This window comes from Falco biarmicus, chromosome 11 (genome assembly GCF_023638135.1).
Source record: "Falco biarmicus isolate bFalBia1 chromosome 11, bFalBia1.pri, whole genome shotgun sequence".
NCBI classification, from domain to species: Eukaryota; Metazoa; Chordata; class Aves; order Falconiformes; family Falconidae; genus Falco; species Falco biarmicus.
This window is the reverse complement of record NC_079298.1, coordinates 13927269-13950571: the sequence shown is the minus strand read 5'-3', so window position 1 is coordinate 13950571 and position 23303 is coordinate 13927269. Positions and strand designations below refer to the sequence as shown.

Here is a 23303-nt window from a genome sequence, read left to right as displayed (position 1 = left end):
GGGTCTCAATGGGATGGGGAGCCTGGGGCCTGGGCGCGGGGGGGCAAATGGAAGGGGAGACCCTGGCATCTCTGCACCCACCCAGCACCGCTGCACCAATGCCAGTGACATCTCCCCCCCCCAACCCACCCCCGGAACCTCACCCCAAGCCCTGCCAGCAGCCCCCAGCCCCTCATGGCTCCGGGGTTGGTGACACATGCAGGACAGGCTGACAGCCCCCCCTCCCCGTGCCACACACCCCACTCCACACCGTGCGCCCCTCCTTGCACGTTTGCACATCCCATTGCATGTGTGCACACAGCAGGGTCTGTCTCAAGCATCCCTCCCCCCCCGCCACCTCTGCCCCCCAGAAGAAAGGGCTAGACACGGCAGGTAATTTATATATAATATATATATTTACTCTTTAAAAATAAACCTTCGGTCCCCACTACCGCCTGTACAAACTACAAAAATAAACCTTTGCTCTCTTTGATATAAATAACTTAGATGGCGTGTTGGGGGGGGGGAGCTGCCCGCCGTGCCCACGCCTGGCACGGGGACGGGGTCCCCAGGGCCACCCCAGCTCAGTGGCAGTGTCTGGGGGCCGGGGGGGCTGGGGCCGTGGGCACAGCAAACACCGCTGGAGTTAAAGTGCTGGGTAACGGTGCAGACGGTGCCCGGGATGGGGCTGGGGACAGGGACAGAGGCTGGCCTGGGGACAGCCCTGACGTGCGGGGACAGCAAGGACCACCCCAAGGACACACACACAAACCCCCCCGCAAAACCCTGCCCGTGTGGTGGAAACCGCAGGCTCCCTGGCTCCGCCGCGGCACATCCCTGATCTCCAGCCCTCCCGTGTTTGCCAGTGGGGAAACTGAGGCACGGAGCCGCACACCGGAGAGGGGTGAGCTGCCCGTGGCCGCCCAGCACCCCGTGGAGCCGGGGCATGGACCAGGTGTGTGCCCCTACCCTGGGCTCCCGCTGCCTCCGGTGGGCAGCCCCGTACCGGCAAAGGGGCTGCCCCCTCCCTGCCTGCACCCCGGGCAGCTGGGCGGGGCTGTAGGCTGAAGAAATAAATCTTTTAAAATAAGCTTAAAAATATATATCTCTCTATAGATAGTTTCCCTTTGCAATAAATAAAGGTGGGGGGTGCCCGCCCCAGGCCTTGCCCATGGCACCCCAGGGCACAGCTGGCTCTGGGGCTGCCCCCTTATCAGGATGGGGGGCATCAGGGCACCCTACTGGAGCACCCCAGCTTGTGGCCCGGGTTGGGGGTCCCAGGAGGAGGTGATGGGGAGCAGGCAGAGACCCCGCAGTGGGGGAGCTGGTAGGGCACCAAGCCCGCCTTGCCAGCAGCTCCAGAAACAGATTGGGGGGGGGTAGGAGGGGTTAGTGCTTCCATTTCGGGGAGGGGGAGGGGGGGGGGCAACAAGCCCGGGGCAGGGAAACCCCACACCCTGGGTGAGGGGACACAGCACCATTGGCACAGCCCCCGCTAAGGGACGTGCAGGCACAGGGTGGCCTGCACACAGCTTGCATAGAAGTGCCAGCCTGCCCTGCTGAGCCCCTTTGGGGCAGGTGTAGGGGTGCCAGTCCCCCTCGGCCGAGACCGGGGGGGCACCGCCGCTCCGGCGATTAGCAGCACGATGTGGGCGACCCTGCTCTGCACCCTCCTGTGCCTGCTGGGCGCTGGGGAGATGCTCTGCCCAGGAGCCAGCAACCTGTGGGGTGAGAGAATGGGGGGAGGGGCGGTCAGCTGGGTCCCTCCAAACCCACCCTGCACCCCCACGCCGCCACGCAGAAGCCCCGGGGCAGGGTGCCTGTGCCCCCAAGCTCACCTAGCGCCGGGTGCCTGCCCCGCTGCGTCCCATGCTCTGCATCTCGAAGGTGTCAGGCCCAGCAGTGCCACTGGTGCTGGGTACACTGGGCTCCTCCAGGCAGTCCCGCTCGCCACCAGCAAAGCCCTCGGGGCCAAAGTTGGGGTAGGAGCCAGGCAGTGTGGGGTGCAGGGCCACCGTCACCGAAGCAGTGGCAGTGACGGTGGTGTAACTGCCGGCAGGACCCTGCAGGTGGGTGCTGTAGGAGGGCAGGGCTGTGGCGGGGGCTGGCCGGGCGCCCGGTGCGCAGGGCTGTGGGTAATCTCGGGGTGGTGTGGGGCACGGCTCCCCGAAGGGCAGGGGCGGTGCGGGCTGTGGGCCGGGAGCCTCCTTCTTCCCCTGGACCTCTGGGCTGTCCTTGTAGGGTTTCAGCACCTGGAGGGGGGACATGGAGCATGAGGGCCCCCAGCCACGATGAGCATCCCTTTGGCAACCCCAGCAGCATCACAGGGCACCCACGAGCCCCCATTCCCAGTTTTATCCATGACCCTCTCCCAGGGGATGCCAGGCAGCTGGTGATGCCATGGTGGGCAGAGACACTCACGGTGATGCGAGGGAAGCTGGGGTCCTTGCCGGCCTCCAACAAGATGTGTGCCGGGGCTGGGGGCACAATGAACGGCCCCCGGGGGCTGCCTGGTCCCATGCTATCTGCGTCCGAGGGGTCAGGGAAGGTGGCAGGCCATGCTGGGGCACGCCGGACATACAGCCCCCCAGGGCCCAGGCATGGGGGGCACCGGCTCTGGTGGGGGCAGGCGGGGGACGTTATCAGCCGGGGATGCCTGGAGAGAGAGGGGACAGCGTCAGAGGGACTAGGGAAGTGGATGGAGGGATGGAGAATAGAATATGGAATAGAGGGATGGAGAATAGAATATGGAATAGGGAAGTGGATGGAGGGATGGAGAATAGAATATGGAATAGGGAAGTAGATGGAGGGATGGAGAATAGAATATGGAATAGAGGGATGGAGAAGTGTGGGGGCAGCAGGGAGCATGGGGTGATGCAAGGATGGGGTGAGGGCTGTGTGGGGTGAGGGAGATACAGGGTGAAGCAAGCGTGGGGTCAAATTGGTCAGGGAGGGATGGGGGGAGTCGAGTGTGGGGTGAGGAATGGGGTCAAGCAGGTATGGGGCAAGTTGGATATGCGGTAGAGACAGGATGGGGTAAAGCAGGGATGGTACAGGGTGAGGGATGGGCTGAGATGGGTATGAGGAAGGTTGGACTGGATAAGGCAAGGGTGGGTATAGGGTGAAAGGGGGACAGGGTGAGGGGCAATGGGGGATGAAGAGACATGGGTACAGAGTTGAGGAGGGACAGGGAGAGATGGGAGGGGGGTCTTGTACCTCAGGGGGTGGCCCAATGACAGAGAGCAGGACTGGCAGTAGCACCAGCCCATTCAGCAGCCCCAGCAGCGTCAGGATGGTGAGCACCGCAAAGAAGTACCTGGGTGGGCCACAGGCAGAGAGGGTAAGCAGGCACAGCCATCAGGAACCCCGTCCCACCCCAGACACAGCTTCCCACACCACACACTCCAGCCCCTCCATGTCTCCCCAGCCTCCATGCAAGACGGGGTGGATGTGCCCAGGAAAACACATTCTCGCCAGCTGCCCCACCTCCCCCCCACCAGCCAGGGGGGCTGCCATGCTCAGCAGCCTCCGCTACCAAAGCTTTTGGGGTGCAGCAAGTGGCTGGTTTACGCCAGGCCCAGTGCTCACCTCATGATGAAGTCAAACTCTGAGCCAGCCAACATGAGGACGCCCAGGAGTGTGGAGACAGCACCATCCATCACGGGGGCAAAGGTGTGCTCCAGTGCTGCAGCTGAGCGCACGTTCTTGCTCCCCACAGCTGTCAGGAAGCCCTGCATGGGATGGGGATGTGACGCGGGGCTTATCCCCATGAGCCATCCATGACGTGGCCACTCATCGGCACATGGCCAAGGGGATGAGAGTGCCAGGGAGTGGGAACTGGGGTGCCCTAAGGCTGGGCAGGGGGTCTGCCTGTGCTTACCAGGGCCACATGGACAGTGAACTCTACACCGATGCCCACTGAGGCGATGAGGATGACCACAGGGATGGCGCTTAGCTTGATGCCCATCAGCCCCATGATGCCAAACAGCTCCACTGCCATCATGGCCAGGATGGAGACCTGGGGCAAGGGGGGGTCAGTGAGGGGTGGCTCTGACCAGCTGTCCCCTCTGTCCCTCCACTTGTCATGCCCCATCCTACCCCTCCATATAGGGCAGCCTCACCCCATTACCCCTTTTCCCTCTGTTCAGGCTGTCCCTCTGTCCCATTTTTGGGGGTGGCCCTCACCCTCCATGCTCACTACATGTTCCTTTCATAAGGGGTGTCCCTGATCCCTCCATACGGGTCCCCTACACACCGTCACCTCCGTATGGGTATTCCCTTCAACCTCCTCTGCATGGATATCCCCAGACTCCTGTCCCCTCCATATGTTCCCTTCATCAGCGATGCCCCTGATCTTTCCATACGGGTGTGTCCCACCCACTGCCACCTCCATACGGGTGTCCCTTCCACCCAGGGTGCCCCTGGCCACCCCAGCACCCCATCCCCACAAAGCAGGTGCCCAGGACCACCCAGCAGGATGGGAGCAGGGCTGTATGTTCCTGTCCCCATGCACCAAGAGGGCAGCATGGCCAGCTGCCTGCCCCGTCCCCATGCATCAGGGTGCGTACTCACGATGATGCCGGCCGTCCAGGGGTTGAGCAGCAGCAGGGCACAGACGAGGAAGGTACAGGCCAGCAGGATGCTGATGGCCAGCAGGAACCAGTGGCGCAGGCCAATGTACTGCTCCCAGAAGAGGAAGGGGTAGCCGCTGGGGTAGCTCAGTACCCCGTGGCGCTGGGCAGCCTCCCGGCAGATGGCCCGCACGCTCTCGATCGCCTCCACAAAGTCAGCTGTGCGACGCAGCCCGCTCAGGTAGAAAGGGAACTGGGCGAACTCCAGGGGCTGGGCTGCTGGGACTAGGGAGGAGAGCACGGGCAGTATGAGGGTACAGGCAGCACAGGAGCGCAGGCAGCATGGGGGCACCTCAGCCACACCAGCCTGAGTGCTGTCTGGGCACCACAGGGCTGGGCAGCGTGTGGGGAGCAGGCTGGGGGCAAAAAGGAGAAGATTTCTCTGCCAGCAGGATGCTTGTGAGGTAGGGGGTAACGGGAAACAGGGGGTTCTCTGCAGGGGCAGAGTTTGTGCAGGGAGGTTTGTGGGGCAGAGGGAAAACAGAGTGGAGGGGCTTCTTTGCGGTGAGATATTCATGGGCTGGAGCAGCGTGTGCTGCTGCGTGCTAAGGGCACAGTGGGGTGCTCAGGGTGTGGAGTGCAGGGGACAAGCATGGGGCACGGGGAAGCAAGGCAGTTTCTCTACCAGAAGACGCTGACGGGATGAGGGATGTGGGGGATTTCTCTCGGGGGGGATGCTTGCAGGTCAAGAGAGGTGCAGGGAGCGGGGTCCTCTGGAGGAGGATGCCAGGGGGCAGGAAGGGGCCATCGCGTCACTCACTTCGCAGGTTCTCGCCCGTGGTGTCGTACTTGTCATGGATCCACTCCGGCGGCGGGGGGTAGAAGTTGGCCTGGGAGGCAGCGAAGCCCAGAGGGTCATTGCTGGCCCACACCGTCAGGCAGATGTAGAAGGTGTCAGGGGGGATGATGCCATTCTCATCCACCAGCCGCCGGGTGGTCAGCTATGGGGAGAGAGTCAGAGTGGGTATGAGCTGGGCGGTGGGCACAGAGTTGCCCCCAGCCCAGTTGCCCCAGCCCCGTCCCCACGCACCTGGTTGAAGTTGAAGGGCTCCTTCTTGTTGCCAGTCTGGATTAGGAGCTTGTATGCCAGCGCCCCATCCTCAGAACCGTTGCGGTAGCTGTCATGGGTGATGCGCCCAGCTTGCCAGTCCCTGTCGAAGGTGGCCTGGAGCCCTGGGGACACATTGTGGGGGGTGAGCATGCCTTGGGGCACACCACCCCACACCGCATGCCGTGTGCCCTGGGGAGCATGGTGCCAGCAGGATGGGCATGAAGAAACCCCAGGGCTCAGCTTGGCATTGTTGGGCACCCTGGGGACACCATGGGACCACTCTCCCCGGGGTGCCACACACGAGGGAAGGCATTCCCAGGCCAGTGGGGAGTATGCAGGCTGCGGGGGGGGTCCCTGGGCAGGTGATGTCATGGCAAAGAGGGACATCCCTTACCTCGCAGCCAGTCCTGGAAGTAATGGAGCCACATCTTGGGCAGGTCACGGTTGCCCTCCCGCACCACATACTTGACGGTGCTGAAGGCCTGGTGCAGGCTGAGCAGGGCGGCTTGGGCACCTGGGTAGTGGAAGCCACCCTTGGTGACGATGAACATGTTGTAGAAGGAGAAGTACTTGAACTGGGCTGAGATGAAGGCATGCGCCTTGGTGTCCCGTGGCACGATGTCCGTCAGATAGAGCCCATCGTGCACCATGGTGGTGCCGTAGAGGCTCAGCCCCAGCAGCGCCAGGAAGAGCACCACCACCACCGCCTGTGGGGACAGCAGGGGGGTCAGGCAGGGTCCTGTGCCACCGGCCCACTTTGGGTGGCATTGCCAGGACTTTCCCCTCCTCACCTTGGTCCGGGTCCGCAGGAGGAGCGGGGCGTACTTCTCCCGGGCAAAGTCAGCCAGGCTCCAGCGGCAGAAGGGCAGGGGGACACACTCCCTCCCACCCTTGGCTTCATCCAGCTGGGCCAGTAGGTCCCGGGTGGAGCTGGACGGGGTGAAGACCTGCGAGCCCAGGGGGTCGGTGGGGGGCAGGAGGACGGCGGGCGAGGTGCACACCTGGGAGGTGGGTGGCAGGACGGTGACGACATGGTGGCCTGAGGGGTCACACCGGGTGAAGGCTTGCACAGTGGTGGTAATCTGGGTGCTGGTGGCCACACCGGGGTGCCCATAAGGGGACGGGTGGCAGGCATGGTTGTCATTAGCATCGGCAAGCTCCTGGGGTTGGATCTGGATGACCCGCGAGGAGCAAGGGCTGTGGGGAAAGAGGAAAGGAGAGAGAAAAGGATGAGAAGATGTTGAGGGAGAGGAGCAGTCACCCCGTTCGGGGGGGACCCACGGGGTCAGCCCCATCCCCGTCAGCCTGGCACTGGTACCTGTAGAAGCAGCAGAGGATGTCAAGCCGGCGTTTCTCCCGGCGGTGGAGGTCCAGGCTCAGGATAGCAGGAAAGACAAACAGCACCATGGCGAAATTGAACACCACAACCACTGCAGCCTGCGGGCACAGGGGGACATGTCAGAGTGGGGTCTGGCCATCCCTTCCTGCTCCCCGTGGACAGGGACCCTGGCCCTACCTGGAGGGAGAAGGCACGCAGGGCAGGGATGGGCACCAGGGCTGCCATGAAGAAAGCGATCATGTTGCTGACAGAGGTGAGAGCCACGCTGGTCCCCGTGCGCTTCAAGCACTCGCCCGTCCGCTCCTGCAGGGACAGAGGGAGGGGGTGATAAGAGGGGCCACAGGGAGGTGGGAGGGGGCCAGGGAGCCCCCAGGCAGGGCTGGGCACTCGCCTTGAAGGGAATGTGCTGGCTGGTCTCGGTGAAGGCATGAGCCAAGAGGAACATGTCATCCACACCGATGCCAAGGGCCAGGAAGGGCAGGACCTGCCAGAGAGCAGCCGGTGTCAGTGGAGGGCACATGGCCACCACCTGGGAGGGGACTGACCATCCTGCAGCCCCCAGGGTCCCACCAGCCCTGCAGTACCCAGCTTTTCCCCCAGCACATACCTGGGTGGTGGCTGCATTGAAGGAGATGCCCAGCAGTGAGCAAAGCCCCAGGCCAGAGGCCACTGACAGAGCCACAAGCAGGACCCCAGCCAGGCCAACAGCCCCTTGGGACTTGGAGCAGTCCCACCGCAGCATGGTGACACAGGCATAGGCCAGCTGGAAGAGCACAGCGGGTTAGTGGGGATGGGGAGGGGACAGAGGGGGTGTGGGGGGTGGGGTGGGTGCACACACACCATGAGGAGGTAGCCCCCAGCCACCCGGATGGCGCTGACGTCGGAGAAGGACTTCATGATGTCGTTGAGCGTGGTGGTGGAGAAAGCATGGACGCTCTGCGTGGCATTGGGCGGGATGGAGTTCTGTGCCAGCTGCCAGAGGTGCACCCCGTTAGAGGAGTCACCTCCCACACTCCCTGGTACACCCCTTCCCAAGCCACCCAGGGTATCACCACCACCACCAACGGTCCCATGGGACCCACCAGACTACAAGAGAATGGTGCCAGGACTCATGGCCACATGAAAACCTGCGTGTGGGGGTATGCCACATACAGGTTCATCCCCGCCCAGCCCCATGCAGGGGCTGTTCCCGGTGCCCACCTCCACGAATTTCCTCTGCCAGGCCTCCAGGATGGCTCCCGCCTTCTCCTCGCTCCAGCTGATGTCATGGATTTCGTAGTCATCTTTGAAGTGCTCAAAGAGCTGCCGAGGGCTCATGAGGAGGAACATGGTCTGCAGGGCCTCGGCGCTGGGGGACAGGCATGCATCTCGCTGGGACCGGCTGCAGTGCCCCGGGATGCAGGAATGGGTCCGTCCCCCACCCCACGGCTCCCAGCCCCACTGCGGACACCCAGGAGAGGATTCAGGCATCCCTCCCTCCATCCCCCACCTTGCTCTGAAGCAATGCCCTGCTTGCCAGCCCCATACACTAGCCAGCCTCACACTACCTCCCAGACAGCCCCACAGCCCCTCTTGCAGCCAGGGCAGGTTCCCATGGGCACCAGATAAGGAAGAGGACAAGGGAATCCTGCCCCAAACTGTCCGAGGGGTGAGTGCTACAGCTGGGCCCCTGTGCCATGCCTGGGGTACCCACACCACAGTGGCTCTCACCGTAGCAGCTTGCCCTGGGAGTCTTTGGTCGTGCCACCTAAAATCAGCTCCTGCTGCCAGCGCATGAACTTCCGGGAGAAGCCATGGCAGCCCCCCGAAAGCTCGGCTGGGATGTCAGGGCTCTGTGGGTAAAAGGGAGGTGTCAGGGATGCAGGACTGTGGGGCAGGCAGGAAAGCAGCGAGCTCCCACACACCCCCTGGTCCCCACGGGCTGTGACCCACCTGCTGACTCTGCTTGTTGGGGGCACTCGGGGGGCACTGGGGGTCCTGGGGATCCAGGCAGGGCCGCTCCATGTAAGCCTGCCCCACCTCTGCCTTGTCTAGCAGCTCTTTGAAGCCTTCCAGGGATGTGAACTGCCCCAGCTCCTCCATCAGCTGCAGAGGGTCCAGGTTGCTCCACTGGATGTCCGGGCGGCCCCTGGGGAGAGAGCAGGACTGGGGTGACGAGGCATGCCAAAACCTACACGTGATACCACCACCACTGCCATCTCATCCCATGGGTACCCTTGAAGGCAGGGTACAAGGATGCAGAGGAGCAGCATCAGTTCCCAGTGCATCCCCTACCCCCTCCGGGGGCCACCTGCGGCATCCCCCGTGCCCTGCACAGCGCAGCAAGCCGTGCCGAGTCAACACTGCCCCGAGTCAAGTAGCGTGCCTGATCCTGTTAGGCTGGGACAAAGCGGGGGGAGCTGGCCCCGCTGCCTGGCCCCGCTTTGTGCAAGCAGTCAGGCCGATTACTGCCCGCAGGCTAACATCTTGATAGAGGGGAGCAGGCAGGCAAGGGGGCTCCAGGTATCCCTTCCAGCCCCTCCTGCCATCTCGCCTCAGGCTGGAGGTTTTGGGGCTCAGCAAAGGCTCCGGAGGCTCAGGATGGTGCTGAGAGCCAGGCACAGACCAGGTCCTTGGAGGTCCAGTGGGACCCCGTGGGACTTGGGTAACAGGGAAAAGAAGCTTTTCCATTGCCTGTGGATGCTCTGCTCCCTCCATCCCAGTCTGGGGTGCTGGGGGGCAGCTCCCAGCCTCACTCGGCTTCTTTTTTAAGACAGAAAGGACACACAAAAAAGCCAATAACCCAGCCCAGCGCTCCAAAGAGGGGAAGAAAAAGCCCCAAGCAAGTGTGGGCTCTGGGGAGAAATGCAGCCTAATAATTCATGAAGGCTGGCTGGGCCGGAGCCGGCCGCTCGAGATTCCCACATACCAACCGGAGCTGCTGCTGCTTCCAAAGAGAGCCCCTTTTATCTGCTTTCGCTTGCTTCACTGAGCCAGGGCAAATCCTTTTGTCTTTCCATAGATTGCTGCTCTTTGTTCTCCCAGCTCCCGCCCCGCTCACCCCTAGGCGTTAAAAAGGGGGACGAGTCCCCATGGGCTGGCTGGTGCTCAGCCGGGGTGCCCACCTGGGCACCCGCTCGGCCGGCTGCGAGGAGAGATGAGTCCCACCGCTACTGCGGGTGCCACCCTGCCTGCCACATACTCCAGCACCAGGATGCTGCCCACCCGGGCAGATGATGCCACCAGCATCCTGCTGGACGTGGCCACCCTGGCGCTGCTCGCTCCGGCTCCTGGCTGCTCCCCCGGCTGGGCTGGGGGGAACCTGAGATCTTGGGGGGGCAAAGCCAGTCCCCCAGTCCTGGCTGGGGATGCTGCGGCCCCTTCCCCCTCCTCCCATCCAGCAGCAGCCTGAATAAGGCCACTATTTCATCTGTTTGGCAAGGGGCAGCTTTCAGAGCAGCATTAGCATGAGAAAGCACAGGGCTGCGTTTGCTGACAATGCACAAGCCTCCCCGGCTCTCCCGGACGAACACACGCGTAAACAGAAGGAATGTGTGTGGGGGGGAGGCTCCCCCTGCCCAGCCCGGGTCCCCAGCTCCACCACTGCGGTGTGGGGAGCTGGATGGGAGTCACCCACCACCCACTCCGGGGACTCTGTGCCCTGTGTGTCCCTGGGCACAGCTCAGGAGCTTGGGTGCCTCCTCGCTACCCGTGGCACCCACAAAGCGCTGGGGGCAGGGAGCAGCCCCCCGGACCTGCCTGCGGCACAGCCTCGGCCCCTGTGTCCCCGTCCCTGGTGTGCAGTGTGGAACAGCCGGGATGGGCAGCTCCTACCCAGGGGCTGCAGAACCCCTGCGGCCGTGCAGCCCTGCCAGTGCCACCGAAGCCAGGCGGATGAGGCCAGGGACCTGTCTCCAAGGTGTTGACCCATCAGGACGAGTGATGGTGATGGGACCATCCCAGGGCCCAGCAGGACAAGCAGCAGCACCGAGGGACCTTGGGGTGGCTGGGCCAAGCTGCATAGGAACGTCAAGCACAGCCCCTCGGCAGTGCGCCCCCGGTCCCTGCTCCCATCCGTGGCCCCCCACACCCCAGCACAGCCCCCTGCACTCACGGGAGGTAGGCTGAGCCTCCCTGCAGCTTGGCACCTTCCCAGAAGCAGTCCAGGGGCGTCAGGATCACGCAGGGGAACAGCTTCTCTATCATCTGTGGGAGGAGGAGATGCGAGGGGTCAGCAGGGATGGATCAGGCCCTCCCTGCTCCCTCCCAGCCCTGCTGGGCTGCCCAGACCTGTGCCCTCCCGCACGGAGCTGGCCGTGCCATTGCAGCGCCTGGGGCTGGCAAGCCCCATTCCCACCATGGCCCACCTGCCCATTTGTTGAGGGACCGACTGCCTGTGGGGGGACTCCCTGGGGGCCACACCGTGCCCAGCACTCACCCTCTCGATCATGCCATTCTCAATGATGGGGACACCCGACTTGTAGCAGATCTTGTTCAAATCCCACGATCTGGAAAGGCAGGAGGAGGAGATGAGGATGAGCATCATCCCACAGGAGACACAGCAAAGGGTGGGGGGACATGCAGGACACAGCGGGGGTCCCCATCCCACCCTGTCCGGAGTCGGACTCACTTTCCGTACAGCGAGACTTGGACTTTGCTGGCGGCCAGGGCCGCCTCGAGGTGGAGCTGCAGGGCCTCCTGCGTCAGGATGTTCTCCCCCTCCCTCTTCGGGGTCTGGATCAACATCTGGGAGGTGTAGACAGACTCCTCACCCAGCTTCTCCTTGGTGTAGCGCAGCTCCTGGCTCACCCGGCTGCCCGCTGCGGAGGGGACCACAATGTGCCCTGTCTGTGCGAAGGCTGGTAGAGCCCCCGTTACACCACCCTGTCCTGCCCATCAGGATGCCCAGGGAAGGGGATGGGCTGGATCAAGGCCCCACAGCATCAGATGGTGCCCCATGAATCTGGATCGGAGCGGGGGGGGCGCGCTTCTTGCAATGGGGTTCTGCAACAGCTGCATCCTCTGGGCACTTGCACCCAGCGCACCCAAGCAAGGAGCACCCCAGCCCACACCGGACCAGGCACCCCCCTCCCACCAGCACAGGCATTTCCAGCCCCAGAGAGGCCCACTGGCTTTACTTTCCCTGGAAGAACCCTGCAGACCGACAGCTGATGAAGCAGATGGGACACATCCTGCCCTGCTCCCACCTGTGTGCTGTGGCGTGTGCTGCAGATGCCCAATACAACCAGCTCCTGATGCAGCAAGCAGAACTGGGGACACCGCTCCCCATCCCTGCCAAGCTACTCCCTGGCACCCCAGGGTGGGCAGCGTTTTGGCTGTGGGGAGGGGTGGACACCCCCAAGTCCCCAACAGTGCAGAGTGCCCTATGAGGGGTTTGGGGACAGGGGAGGGGCACAGCACTGGGGAACTCCGTAGGACCCCTCTCCTCTCACCGAGGCGCTGGGAGCCATCCCCAATGGCAGCAGGAAGGCTCCCAGTGTAGCGCGGCAGGGCCAAGGTTTCCGGGAGAAGCCGCCAACTCCATTTGCAGCCACCTCAGCGCAGAAGAGAAATCCCCTCCCGGCCAGCGCAGCAGGGCCGAGATCAAACCCTGTGTGGCCTTTTGCACGGCAGAGCGCCATCGCAGGGACAGCCAGCCCCATCCCCGCTGAACGAGGGGCTCCCATCCCTCCTGGCACAGCAAAGGGGGACAGACACCCCCCCCGAGGAGGGTGGGAAGCCGATCTCGAGACACCAAGTGCAACACCCAGCCACCCTGCTCCCAAGTCCCTGCCCAGGGCAAGGGATGCTGCATGTAGCCCCCACCCCAGCACCACCCACCAGGGACACCCCAGGGTGCCTGGCATCGGGGCACATCCCAAGGCAGTGCTGCTGGCAAGGGGAAGGCTGGCTCCTGCCCAGCCCCGGGTGCTGGGGAAGCGGTGGTGGGGGGTGTCAGGATTCATCCGCACCGGGATGCTCCCTCAGCAAGAGGCGGGGGCCCCGGCGGGCCTGGCCCCCTGCCAGCGCCGAGGAGGCCGGAGCGAGACCACAAATAAGGAGCAGAATCTTCCCTTTTAATGACTTATTATATGGTTTGGTGTTTTTTTGGCTTTTTTTTTTTTTTTCCCCCCTGCTTTTTGGGAACCGGGAGGGGAAGCGTCTTTATTGTTCCTGGCTGGGCTGGGGAGCAGCTGGTGTCCATCAGATGCCAGTTGGGGTGGAGGTTGTGCCAGGGCTGGGAAGGGGGGGGGGGGGGGGGGGGGGAACGACACTGCCACGGCCTTTGTGTGTGTGTCAGAGGGGATGGCAGCGCCTGGGGCGAGGGGACGAGGACACAGGGAGGGTGGGTGTCACAGTGGGAGGGAATGGGACACCCCATCCCCTTCCTGGCAGGCTGGGAGGTCAGGCAGGAGGTGTACCGAGCTGCTCTGATCTCAGCTGCGCCACCCACGCGGAACCCGGGTGGGTGGTGGGACACAGCGATGGGAGGGTGCTCAGCATCGCCACCGCTCCCAGGGGGACACATCCTGCTGCACCCCACGGGCATCTCCACCCAGCACGGCCACAGGAGGAGCCACACATCTGCAAGCATGGAGGGAGGGGCTGGGGGGAGCCCCTCAAAAAATTAAAGGGGGGGGGGGGGGGAAGAGAAAATAAAAAGCCGTCCCTTGTAATTAGTGTTAATTTGGAACAGGGCACTGCAAGCCGTCAGCAAGCTTCAAAGGCCATGAGGAAGCCTCAAATTCCAACACCCTAATTAACCAAAGAGCAACATGAAAAGACAAGGCAGCACACACAGGGCTGCCAAGGACACTTCAAACGGGTGCGCACCCGCCGGCCGGCCAGCCTGGGAGCGGGGCGAGACACCCCACGCTGCACGCAGCCCCCCAGCCCAGGGAAGGGGCTGGGGGGGGCACCCCAATACCAACAATGAGTACGTTAATGAGGAACTGTATGTAATTTTTTTTTTTTTTTTTAATTCCAATTAACAAAGGGAGCCCTTGGCTTTTTCATGCAAAGGGCCCTCTGGTTCCAATCAGGCGCTCCGGTCCTGCTTATTAACAGCCCACTCTGCTCCCCGGCGCGGTTTGGCTTCACCCCCCCCGGACCCCCCCACTGGGCAAACTGACCCCCATGCCCCCCAAAACACCACAGTGGGGACTGGGGGCAGGACAGTCCCTGGAGGCAGCAGTGCCTTGCGTGAGCATCCTCCCAGGGGTGGGTACCACTTCTGGGTACCACTGGCTGGGGGGTCATGGGGTGCAGTCCCACAACCGTGTGGGCTAGAGGGTGGATAAGACCCCAGCCCACCCACAGGCCAAACAGCCAGCGTGCAGAGCAGGCTCCCACCGTGCCCCAGTGGGGAAGGCATGGGTGCCAGGGTGGGGATGGGGACCCTGGCAGCAAGGGCAGCTGTGTGTGCAGCTTCCCCCCCCCCCCCCCGGCCATGCCGGGGGAGCACTCCCCGTAATTGCAGCATCCGCCACAAAATTACAGAGCAGGGCGGGAGCCTCCCTGCCCCCTTCCCGGCCACCCTGCCTGAGCCACCCCCCCACCCCCCGCCACCACTCCCCAAACCCTTCTGGCACAGGACCCACAGCCACAGCCCCGGCGCTGCAACCAGCTCACCCTCACCCAGTGGGACCAGCTTGTGCCCTTGGTTGTCCTGGTGGGTGCCAGGGCTGCTTCACCCGCTGCCCAGCGCCAGCGTGCCCCCACCCCCCGCCCAGCCCCAGGCTGGGGTGGGGGAGGGACAGGGTTGCTGCTGCTCCTAGCCAAGACGGAGCCCTAGCCCCTGCATTTCCCCCTTGCATAGGAAGGGATCTGATCCAAGCTCACCCCACATCTCCCCGGGGCAGACAGCACCCCCCGCTCCAGCTCAGAGGGTTTGGGGTCAGAGCAGCCCATGCCAGGTCCTGCTGCCCCAGTGCAGCTGCAAGCCCCCCAGCACAGGGGTCACCACCACACAGCCACCCTGACATTCCACCATGCTCAGCCAGGGCAGGAGGGGGGCAAACCCCACAAGAGCCCTGTCTCCAAGCTCCCACAGGTGGGGGGCAGCAGGCTGAGCACACCGGGGCAGCATGCCCGGGTGACACAGGGAGGGCAGTGGGTCAGGGCAGGCTGCCAGCCCCACACCAAGCCCTCCCTGCCTGGCAAGGGCAAAGGAGGGCCATGAGAGGTATTGGGGGCCATGGAGAGGCACCAGTGTCCCTCCTAGCAGATGCATCCTGTTGCAAGGACCACTCTGTATCCCCAGGGCAGGTGGAGGCTGTGGTCAACAGCAGTACCACTGCTCTGCAGATGGGACCCAGGCACTGCCAGCAGCTGTCACCAGTGCTTGGGTGACCTGGGAGGGAGCATGCCTGGGTAAACATCCTCACCTGGCCTCTAAAAAATTAAAAATAATCAGGCCCTGTCCTCCTGCCTGGTGTAACAGGGCTATGGGATGTGGCAAGTCCCAGATTCAGCTGGTCCACAGGGTATCCTGCAACCCTGAACCAGCTCCAGCCATGTCCCCTAGCAAGTGAAAAGCTGTGGGCAGTAAGGGGGTGGTGGTGTTCCCTGGGGAGCTGCCCCTTTTCCACACCACAACATCCCAATGCCAGGGCTAGAAACCCCGACTCAAGTCCACAGCTGGGAGGGGGGGGGAAGGTCATGCTGAGATCCCCTGGAAAAAGCCATCCCCCACAGGGATCCCCCCTTCTGCAGCACCCCACCACCACAACAAGGGGCACACACTGGACTGTCAAGCCATCCCACAGCACAGACCAAGTGCATCCCACTGGCAGATATGCCCACTCCTGGGCGATTAAAGCTCCCAGGGGCATCGGGGAGATGCCAGCACCATCCTGCATCCCGGGGCACTGGGGAGATGCCAGCACCATCCTGCATCCCGTATACCCTCCTGCATCTCAACAGGAGGGGGTCCCAAGGCACCGCCCCGAGCATCCCTCGGCTGGCCGCTTCCCCGTGCTGAGCAGCGCGCAAGCCAGAGGCCACCTTCAAAGTGTTGTGGGGCGGATTAGCTGGATTAGGGAGGCAGTGAAAGGACCCATGCTGCTCCGGAGGAAGTCTCGCCCAGGGCACGCTGAAAGAGCCATTTTTACCTGTCCTGGCCGCTACCACCAGCCTCGCCAAAAGCCCCGCAGCCCCGTCCTGTCAAAACAAGTCCTCCCGGCCCCATTCACCCCACGGCGCAGGGCCGGCCCCGGGGAAGGGGAGGGGGGGGTGGGGGTAGGTGGGTGGCAGATGGGTGTCCCCAGAAGCGCGAAGGATGACTGAGGGCTCGCTGCTGGCCCAGTGCCTCCAGCTCCCACCAAACCCAGCCCCACCAAAGGGGCTCCCACCACCCGGCTAAGTCAAGAGGGGTGGCAGAAGAGGGGGCTGCCTTTAAAAAGCCAGCAGCAGAGGGGCTGAAAGGGCCCGTTTGGGGCCAGCTCCACAGCCAAACCCCTTTTGTTTAACAGCAAAGCTAAATTAATGTCTTTATTACCCCAAATCGCGGGGGTGGCGGTTCCCAGCGCAGGGAGGGGGGCAGCCGGGGGCTCGCACCGCCCCGGCCGGCACCGAGGGGACAGCGCAACCCCCGAAAAAGAGGGGGGGAAAAAAAAGGGGGGGAGAGGGGATTCAGTTGGGAACTATTCACCGCTAAGACTCCTGTCAGCATTGACATAAATTTCCACTGGTGTTGGCATTTAGGCATTTGCCATTTCCATATGTATAGGGCTGCCTGTACTAATTATGCTAATCACCCCCTCTGTTGGCTGCTGTGAAAAATGGCCACATTAGGCACTCCACTGCTTGCTAATGTCACTTAATGTGTGGTTGAAACATACATTCATCCCCCTCTGAATGGTGAAATTTTTCCACATTGCTGGCTTCATTCAGGCAAGAAATGAATTTTTTGAACTCAGACCACTTTTCCAGGCCCGAGGGAGAGGCAGATAATAAAACCCTCTTCTCGGGCCCTGGCGCTGCCCCCTCCCAGCCGCCAAATAACATTTAAAACGCAAAAAAAGAGCCCCCCTCCCTAAGTCCATGGATATGTCTAAGTTAAAAAAAAAAAACAAAAAACACACACACACACAAAACCCCCACCAAAACACAAAATCCCCACTTTCTAGGAAATACAAAAAAAACAACATATAAGTTGAAAAGCAAAGCAAAATGGATAGGGGCAGATAAGCCACAGCCATCTGTAAAGAGTCTCCCAGTCTCTTTGGGTTAATTAGCAAAATTTTCCAGCCTGAAAAAGCTGACTGAGCTGTCAAGGAAGGGAAAAAGGAAAAGCAAGAGGTTTTTGCACTCGCCTCCCAAAGATACATGAAGGCAAACTGCCTGCACCTCATACTTGGGCGGGTGGGGGGCTTCTGGGTGAGCCCCCCCAAGAAGAAAGGTCCTTCCAGAGCCAGCTGGGGCTGGGAGGGAGAATGTGCTTTAGAGCAGACTGCAGAGCCAGGCAGGCAGGTTTTTGGGATAACAGGGACCTCGGCACTTCATGGCAGCAGCACCCCAGCTGCCCCTCACTCCCCTGAGCCCCCAAGGATGGAATCACAGGGTCCCCAAGGATACCCAGACCCTGCAAACAGAGAGGACTGCAGGGTCCCAAAGGAAAAATCTCATCAGGCCAGGCAGGAGGGGGGCTCAGGGAGCCTGGGCTGCCCCTTCTGTCCCCATGGGTTGATACCTGTGTCACCATGCCCCAAGAGAAGTGGGGACCCCATCCCCACAGGATGCCCATCTGGGGATGGAGTGGGGACATGGCAGCCCAGAAGCCATCCCTCGGGCACGAGGCCAGATCCCAGTGGGCATCTCACTGCCCCAGCTGCAAGGGCAAGCTGCCGTTAGAGCCCCCACGCTGCTGGCACCAGCCCCACGTAGCCCCCCTGCCCTGCACCCTGGCTTCGCCTGCTCCTTTCTCTGCCCCCCACGCCAACATCTCGCCCACAAAACCCACCTGCCAGTAGCAACGAGACCACCCACCTCTCTCCATGCCCACCCAGGAATGGCCACAGTACCCCACTCCCCTCCACAACTGCTGCCCCACACACACCCCACTCCGTGGGTCCCACCAGGCACCATGGGGACAGGGGCTGGGAAGAATGGCCACACAGATGGTCTCCCCAGGACGCAGGCAGGGTGGGGAGGGCGTTCAATCCCCATCCTTGGCTTTCTGTTGTGCCTATCCCATCCCTGACACCCCTATCTCTGCAAAGACGGAGCCAGCCAGGGTCCCTTCTCCTGCTTGCCCCTGCCACAAGGGGAGCCCCAGGCTGCGCCCCAACCCTGCCCTGGGTGCTGGGGAGGGGGTGCCCTGTGCCAAGTCCTGTTGCAGAGGTCAAGGAAAGGCAAAAGCTATTGCCAAGGGGATTGGGGGTGTCTTGGCTTCATGCCCCAAGTTGGGAACAAGGCAGCAAATTCCCCTCACCCCCCATACCACACAGCCCATTTCATCCCACCAGCATATTCGGGGTGTCCCTGACCCCCTCCAGGAAAGGGACAGGGTCTTCTCCGAGGAGACTCGGCAGCTCTTTGAGAGTGCAACGGCTGCGCGGGGTGCTCGGCTGTTCCGGTTAGGAATTAACCCGGCCTTCCTTTGAACCAGCCCTCAGCACTATAAATCAGGCAGACCCATTCACCACCCAGGGCTCTGCCTGCCCGGAGCTCGCCACCCCGGCCCCTTGGCCCTACAGACTCCCTGGGAGAGCCGGGAACAGCTGCCAGGTGTCTAGAGGTAACTCAACACTCGCCGCTAGCCAGGATTTCAAAGCCTCCGAGTGGCTAATTGCTTCGGAGGAGCCTAATTGAACATTTCCACAGTCGAGTCCAATTTATGGGGTGACACAGTCTCCTTCCATCTCCCTAACAGGGATGTGGGTCAGGCACAACCCCAGGAGACCACAAGCACTCCCCAGCCAGCCCCCAGTCTGCAAGGCTGAGGATTACACCCCCAAACTGGGACATGGGAGTTTGTGCTTTCCCATGGCAGCCAGGGTCACAGCCCAGGCTCAGGGGGACATGCCACCAGCATGGCCCCAACGCTGACCCCAGCCATGGGGCCAAAGCAGGGCTGCCCACCCTGTCCCCCTTTTGGGGTGGCGTTGGGGTGGGTGCCTCCATGGAAAGCAGCTCCCGTCCCTCCCTTGCCCACCAGCTCCCAGGGGGCTGAGCCAGCAGGGGCAGCCTGGTACAGGGTCACGCTCCACTCCCATGGGGTTGGGACCTCACCTGGGTGAGGTGGTTTGTGTTGGAACATCACCAACCCACATCCCTCGGCCTGGCTAGGCAGAGGCAGGTGATCAGGTACAGACCGTTGCAGGGCGTCATCAGAGGCTTCCTGGACCCTCAACCACCCTGCCTCTGAGCTGGAACCTGCTGGCCTAGGACAATGGGACCAGGACTCCCTGCACACACACCCTGCCCCTCAAGACACCCCACGGTGCTGCCTCGGGGCTGGGACAGACCCTGCTCCTGCAAACATCTCCTTACATATGCAGAGAGGCAAGGAGCTGGGATCACCTGGCACTCTGGGGATCTCAAAGCTTTGGGGCCAGGCTGATGGGGCACCAGCAGCACTGCCTTGACCTGGCACAGAAATGTCAGGCTTGCTGCAGAGGGAGCCTGAGCAACATCTGCCCCTGCACACCCAGGGATGGGAAGAAGCAGTGGCTGAGAAAATCCCGATGCAGTTTAAAGTGCTCAGGATCCAGCCACACAGTCTGGGAAATTGTGTTCCGCTCCCCAGGGGCAGCCCAAGCCCTCCTGCCTCCCAGTAATGCACATCTCCACACCAGCAGGACAGGGTCCAGAGATCAGGAAGGGCTGGCTACACCTGAGGACACCAGGGGATGCTTTGATCACACCAGAAAAGGCAGACACCGAGGCCAGCAGAGAGGCAAGGACCCATAGATGTTATGGGGAAGGGAAGCAGTCCCACAGCTGATACACAAGACTGAAAGAGCCACTGCAAACCTTTCTTCCACACCCTGGCTCACGCATGCCCATCAGGGACCCTGCAGGACTACAGCCACACCAGCCACATCATCCTTGGTGGTCGCACGTAGTGCCAATGCCTGAGGACAGCCTCCCTGAGCACGCTGGGGCCGTGCCACCCAGGAGCAAGGCACGGAAGGGTCTGCCCCAAATGCACACTCCTGGAGGAAGAGCCCTCCCAGGAAGACCAAGAGGGGTCCCGAGCAGCACCCCACAGAGCACCCCCAGCACTGCACACCACCCCCACCCCAAGCACTACAAATCCAGGGCAGGAGCTGTGTGCCGACCCAAGCGCACCCACTGCCCAGGAAGGGATAGGACACCCCAGGGTTAGCAGTTTTTCACTATGGTGTAAAAATAAATAAATAATAATAAAAAAATCCAGCTCCAAAGGTGCCCCAGTCATGAGAAAGAGGCGGCTCCTCAGAGAGGCCCCCTGACACCCATACCACAGTGCAGGGGAAATGTGCCCCAAGAGCAGGCACAGTCCCTCCTGGCTGTACCCACACAGGCAGGGAAGCATGGTGGGGCGCAAAGCATGCGCGCAAGAAAAGCTGGGTTTCTGGGCACTTCCAGCCATCCCCAGGCTCAGCCACATCCCCACCCTACTCTCCACCCTGATGCGTTGCAAGTCCCATTCCCCCCCCCCCAACAGGAACAACCACAGCCGCTTCCCTGGCTCCGGCCGTGGTTGCACAAAACACAGACTCCTTGCAACCCCAAAAGCACAATAAAAATCCAATGGAGCTGGAGCCGCGACCCGGAGCAAAGGAACCACGGAAGAAGCACGTCCCTCCTCCAGCAGCCACCACTTAGGCGCCGGCCGGACCAGGAGGTATCACTGGATTTCTCTGCTACGTGTTGCAGAGGAAAGGGGTGATGGAGACAAGATGGGGGGACGGGACACAACACACACGAACACTCCTCAGGAGTGGGGAGCAGGTGGGAGAGCCAGGCATTCCTGGGCAGGGGTGCGTGCATGCATCTGTGTGAGAGCAGGGCTTTTTTTTTTTTTTTAATAAAAAAAAAAGGGGGTGGGAGAGCAAAGTTGCTTCTATTGTTGAACCAAATCCAAGAGTAGCTGAGGACCACACAGGGAGCGGGGCGTGGGGGAGGAGGCAGCGCTCCCGCACAAAGATGGCTGACACCCCTCCGCTGAGCAACATCTGCCCCTGCACAGCACCCCGCCGGGGACCCCAGGCTGCCAGAGCCCCCCCGGCCCGCGCCTGGCAGGGATGGGGAGCGGGGGCGCCATGCGAGGCGCTGCCCCCCCCCCCTCCCCCGGACCCCCAAAGTAGGAGGGAAGCGCAGGGAAAGTAAATCCCAGCGCCGGGAAGCAGAGCTGCAGGGAGAGGGGAGAGAAAATCCACGCCGGAGTTATTAATAACAAAGGAGGGGGATCAGCCGCTTCCACTCGGAAACGGGGATTTGCTCCCGCCTGACCCTGCCCGCCGCCGCGTCCCCTCCGGGCAGGGCTCCCGGCCGGCACCGGCACCGGCCCCGCCGCGCTGCGGGGCTGCGGCCGCCCCCGGGGGCGCTGCCCGCGGGGAAGGGGGTGCCCACGCGCGCGCGGGGACACGCGCCCGCCGCCGCCACGCACCCGCCCCACCGCACGCGCGGGGACGCGCCCGCACCTCGGCGGCGGGGACCCCCGGGCGGGACACGCGTGGGGGGTCCCTTCGCGACACGGCACCACGCACCCGCGCGGACGGGACCTCGCGCCGCGGGCGGCCACGGCCCCGCCGGCGGCACCGTCCCCCCGCCCCGCGCTGTCACCTGCCCGCGAGCCGGCCCGCGCCCCCGTGCCCACGGGGGGCTGCTCCCGCGGGGCCGCGCTTACCTTCCACCCAGAGGTGCTCGATGTCGGTCTCGATGGACGCCACCCGCAGCCCCACGGCCAGCGCCCCGAACACCAGCAGCCCCACGAAGAGCACCTTCCCGCAGTGCCGCTGGATCCGGCAGCCCAGGGCGAAGAGCAGCGCCTGAAAGCGGGCCCGCAGCCACAGCGGAGCCCTCTGGCCCACGGCCCGGCCCTGGGGAGAGGGCGAGGATCAGACCGGGAGCGGGTGAAGGAAGCCCCTGGCCCGGGGAGGGGTGGGGGGGAGTCCGCTGCGCGGCGGGACGCCCGCGGCGGCCGCTCTCCGTGGGCTGCGGAGCGGCGCCGGGACCCCTCCGGCACCCGCGATGCCAGAGGTCCCCGGCCGGGGAGAGAGCGGGTGCCCGAGCCGGGGGACACGGGGGTACCCACACCCCCTCCGCCCCACACCCCCGCAGGCTCCTCCGCGCTCTCGGCGCCCCCCCAGCCCGGCTCGGAGCCCCCCGCGGGAGCGGGCGATGCTCGCCTCTTACCTCGGGCAGCGGCTTGCGGCGGGCAGCGCGGAGCGGCGGCGGCGGCGCGGCGCGGGGGGGCTCGGCCGGCATGGCGGGGCGACTGGCGGGGCTGGGCACCCCCTGTTATGTGGGGCCGAGCGCAGCGGCGGCGGCCCCCATGCGCGCGGCGGGGCCGGTGGTGCCGGTGGCGGGGCCGGTGGCGGTGCAGCGCGGTGCCGGTGCGGAGAGCTGTGTGCCGCCGGCCGCCCGCCGCGCCTCTAAAGGGGAGGCGGGGGCGGGGGGCGCCGGGGCCGCGCCGCCGCCGCCGCTCCCATTGGCCGCCGCCGCCGCGGCAGCGCCCATCGCCGCTGCTAGGCAACGGCGCGCCCGCCGCCGGCGGCCACACACGGCGGCACCCCCTACCGCCCCCCCGCCCCGCACGGCCCGGCCCGGCCCCGCCGCGGGGGGGAGCGCGTCCCGCCCCGCCCGCGGACAACGGCACCCCCCGCGCCCCGCGCCGGCGGCCCCCCTACAGACACCCCCAGGGATGGGCAGGTGTCCGCCCCCCCCCCCCCCCCCCCCGCCCAGCAGCACCGCAGGGGGGGGCACCCCCACGCTGCCACCCCCGCCGAGGGTAGGCAGCCCCCCCGTAGCTGTCCCCCGAGGATGAGCACCCCGCAAGCAGGGCAGCCCCCCCTAGCCAGCCTCAAGGCTGGGCATCCCCCTGTAAGCACTCCCCTTAAAGGTAGGCGGGCCCCCCGTAGCTGTCCCCCAAGGACGGGCACCCCATAATCAGGGCAGCCCCCCCATTGCCACCCCCAGGAAGGAACATCCTTCTCCCACAGCTACCCCGCAAGGGTAGGCAGCCCCCTGGAGCTGCCCCAAGGGATGGACATCCCTCCCAAGGGGGCCCCAAGGGCAGGATGTCCCCCCCATAGCCTCTCCCCGAGGATGGGCACCCACTCATAGCTACCCTCCCTCGTCCAGGCACTCCCCTCAGAGACCCCCACCCAGT

General features: G+C 63.7%; 1 protein-coding gene across 1 annotated transcript; it reads right to left on the bottom strand.

Annotated features, from left to right (window-relative positions):
* Positions 1-313: 313 nt before the first annotated feature.
* On the bottom strand, positions 314-22651 carry PTCH2 (patched 2). The gene is given in 27 exon segments (XM_056356330.1): positions 314-1700; positions 1818-2231; positions 2401-2586; positions 2588-2635; positions 3196-3295; positions 3568-3710; positions 3860-3997; positions 4552-4835; positions 5371-5551; positions 5641-5783; positions 6056-6368; positions 6453-6858; positions 6980-7098; positions 7178-7303; positions 7392-7484; positions 7608-7763; positions 7841-7972; positions 8201-8348; positions 8711-8832; positions 8933-9128; positions 11094-11185; positions 11418-11487; positions 11610-11799; positions 21819-22011; positions 22328-22429; positions 22431-22579; positions 22582-22651. Coding segments are annotated over 26 exon segments (4314 nt in total). The 3' UTR covers positions 314-1700.
* Positions 22652-23303: the final 652 nt, after the last annotated feature.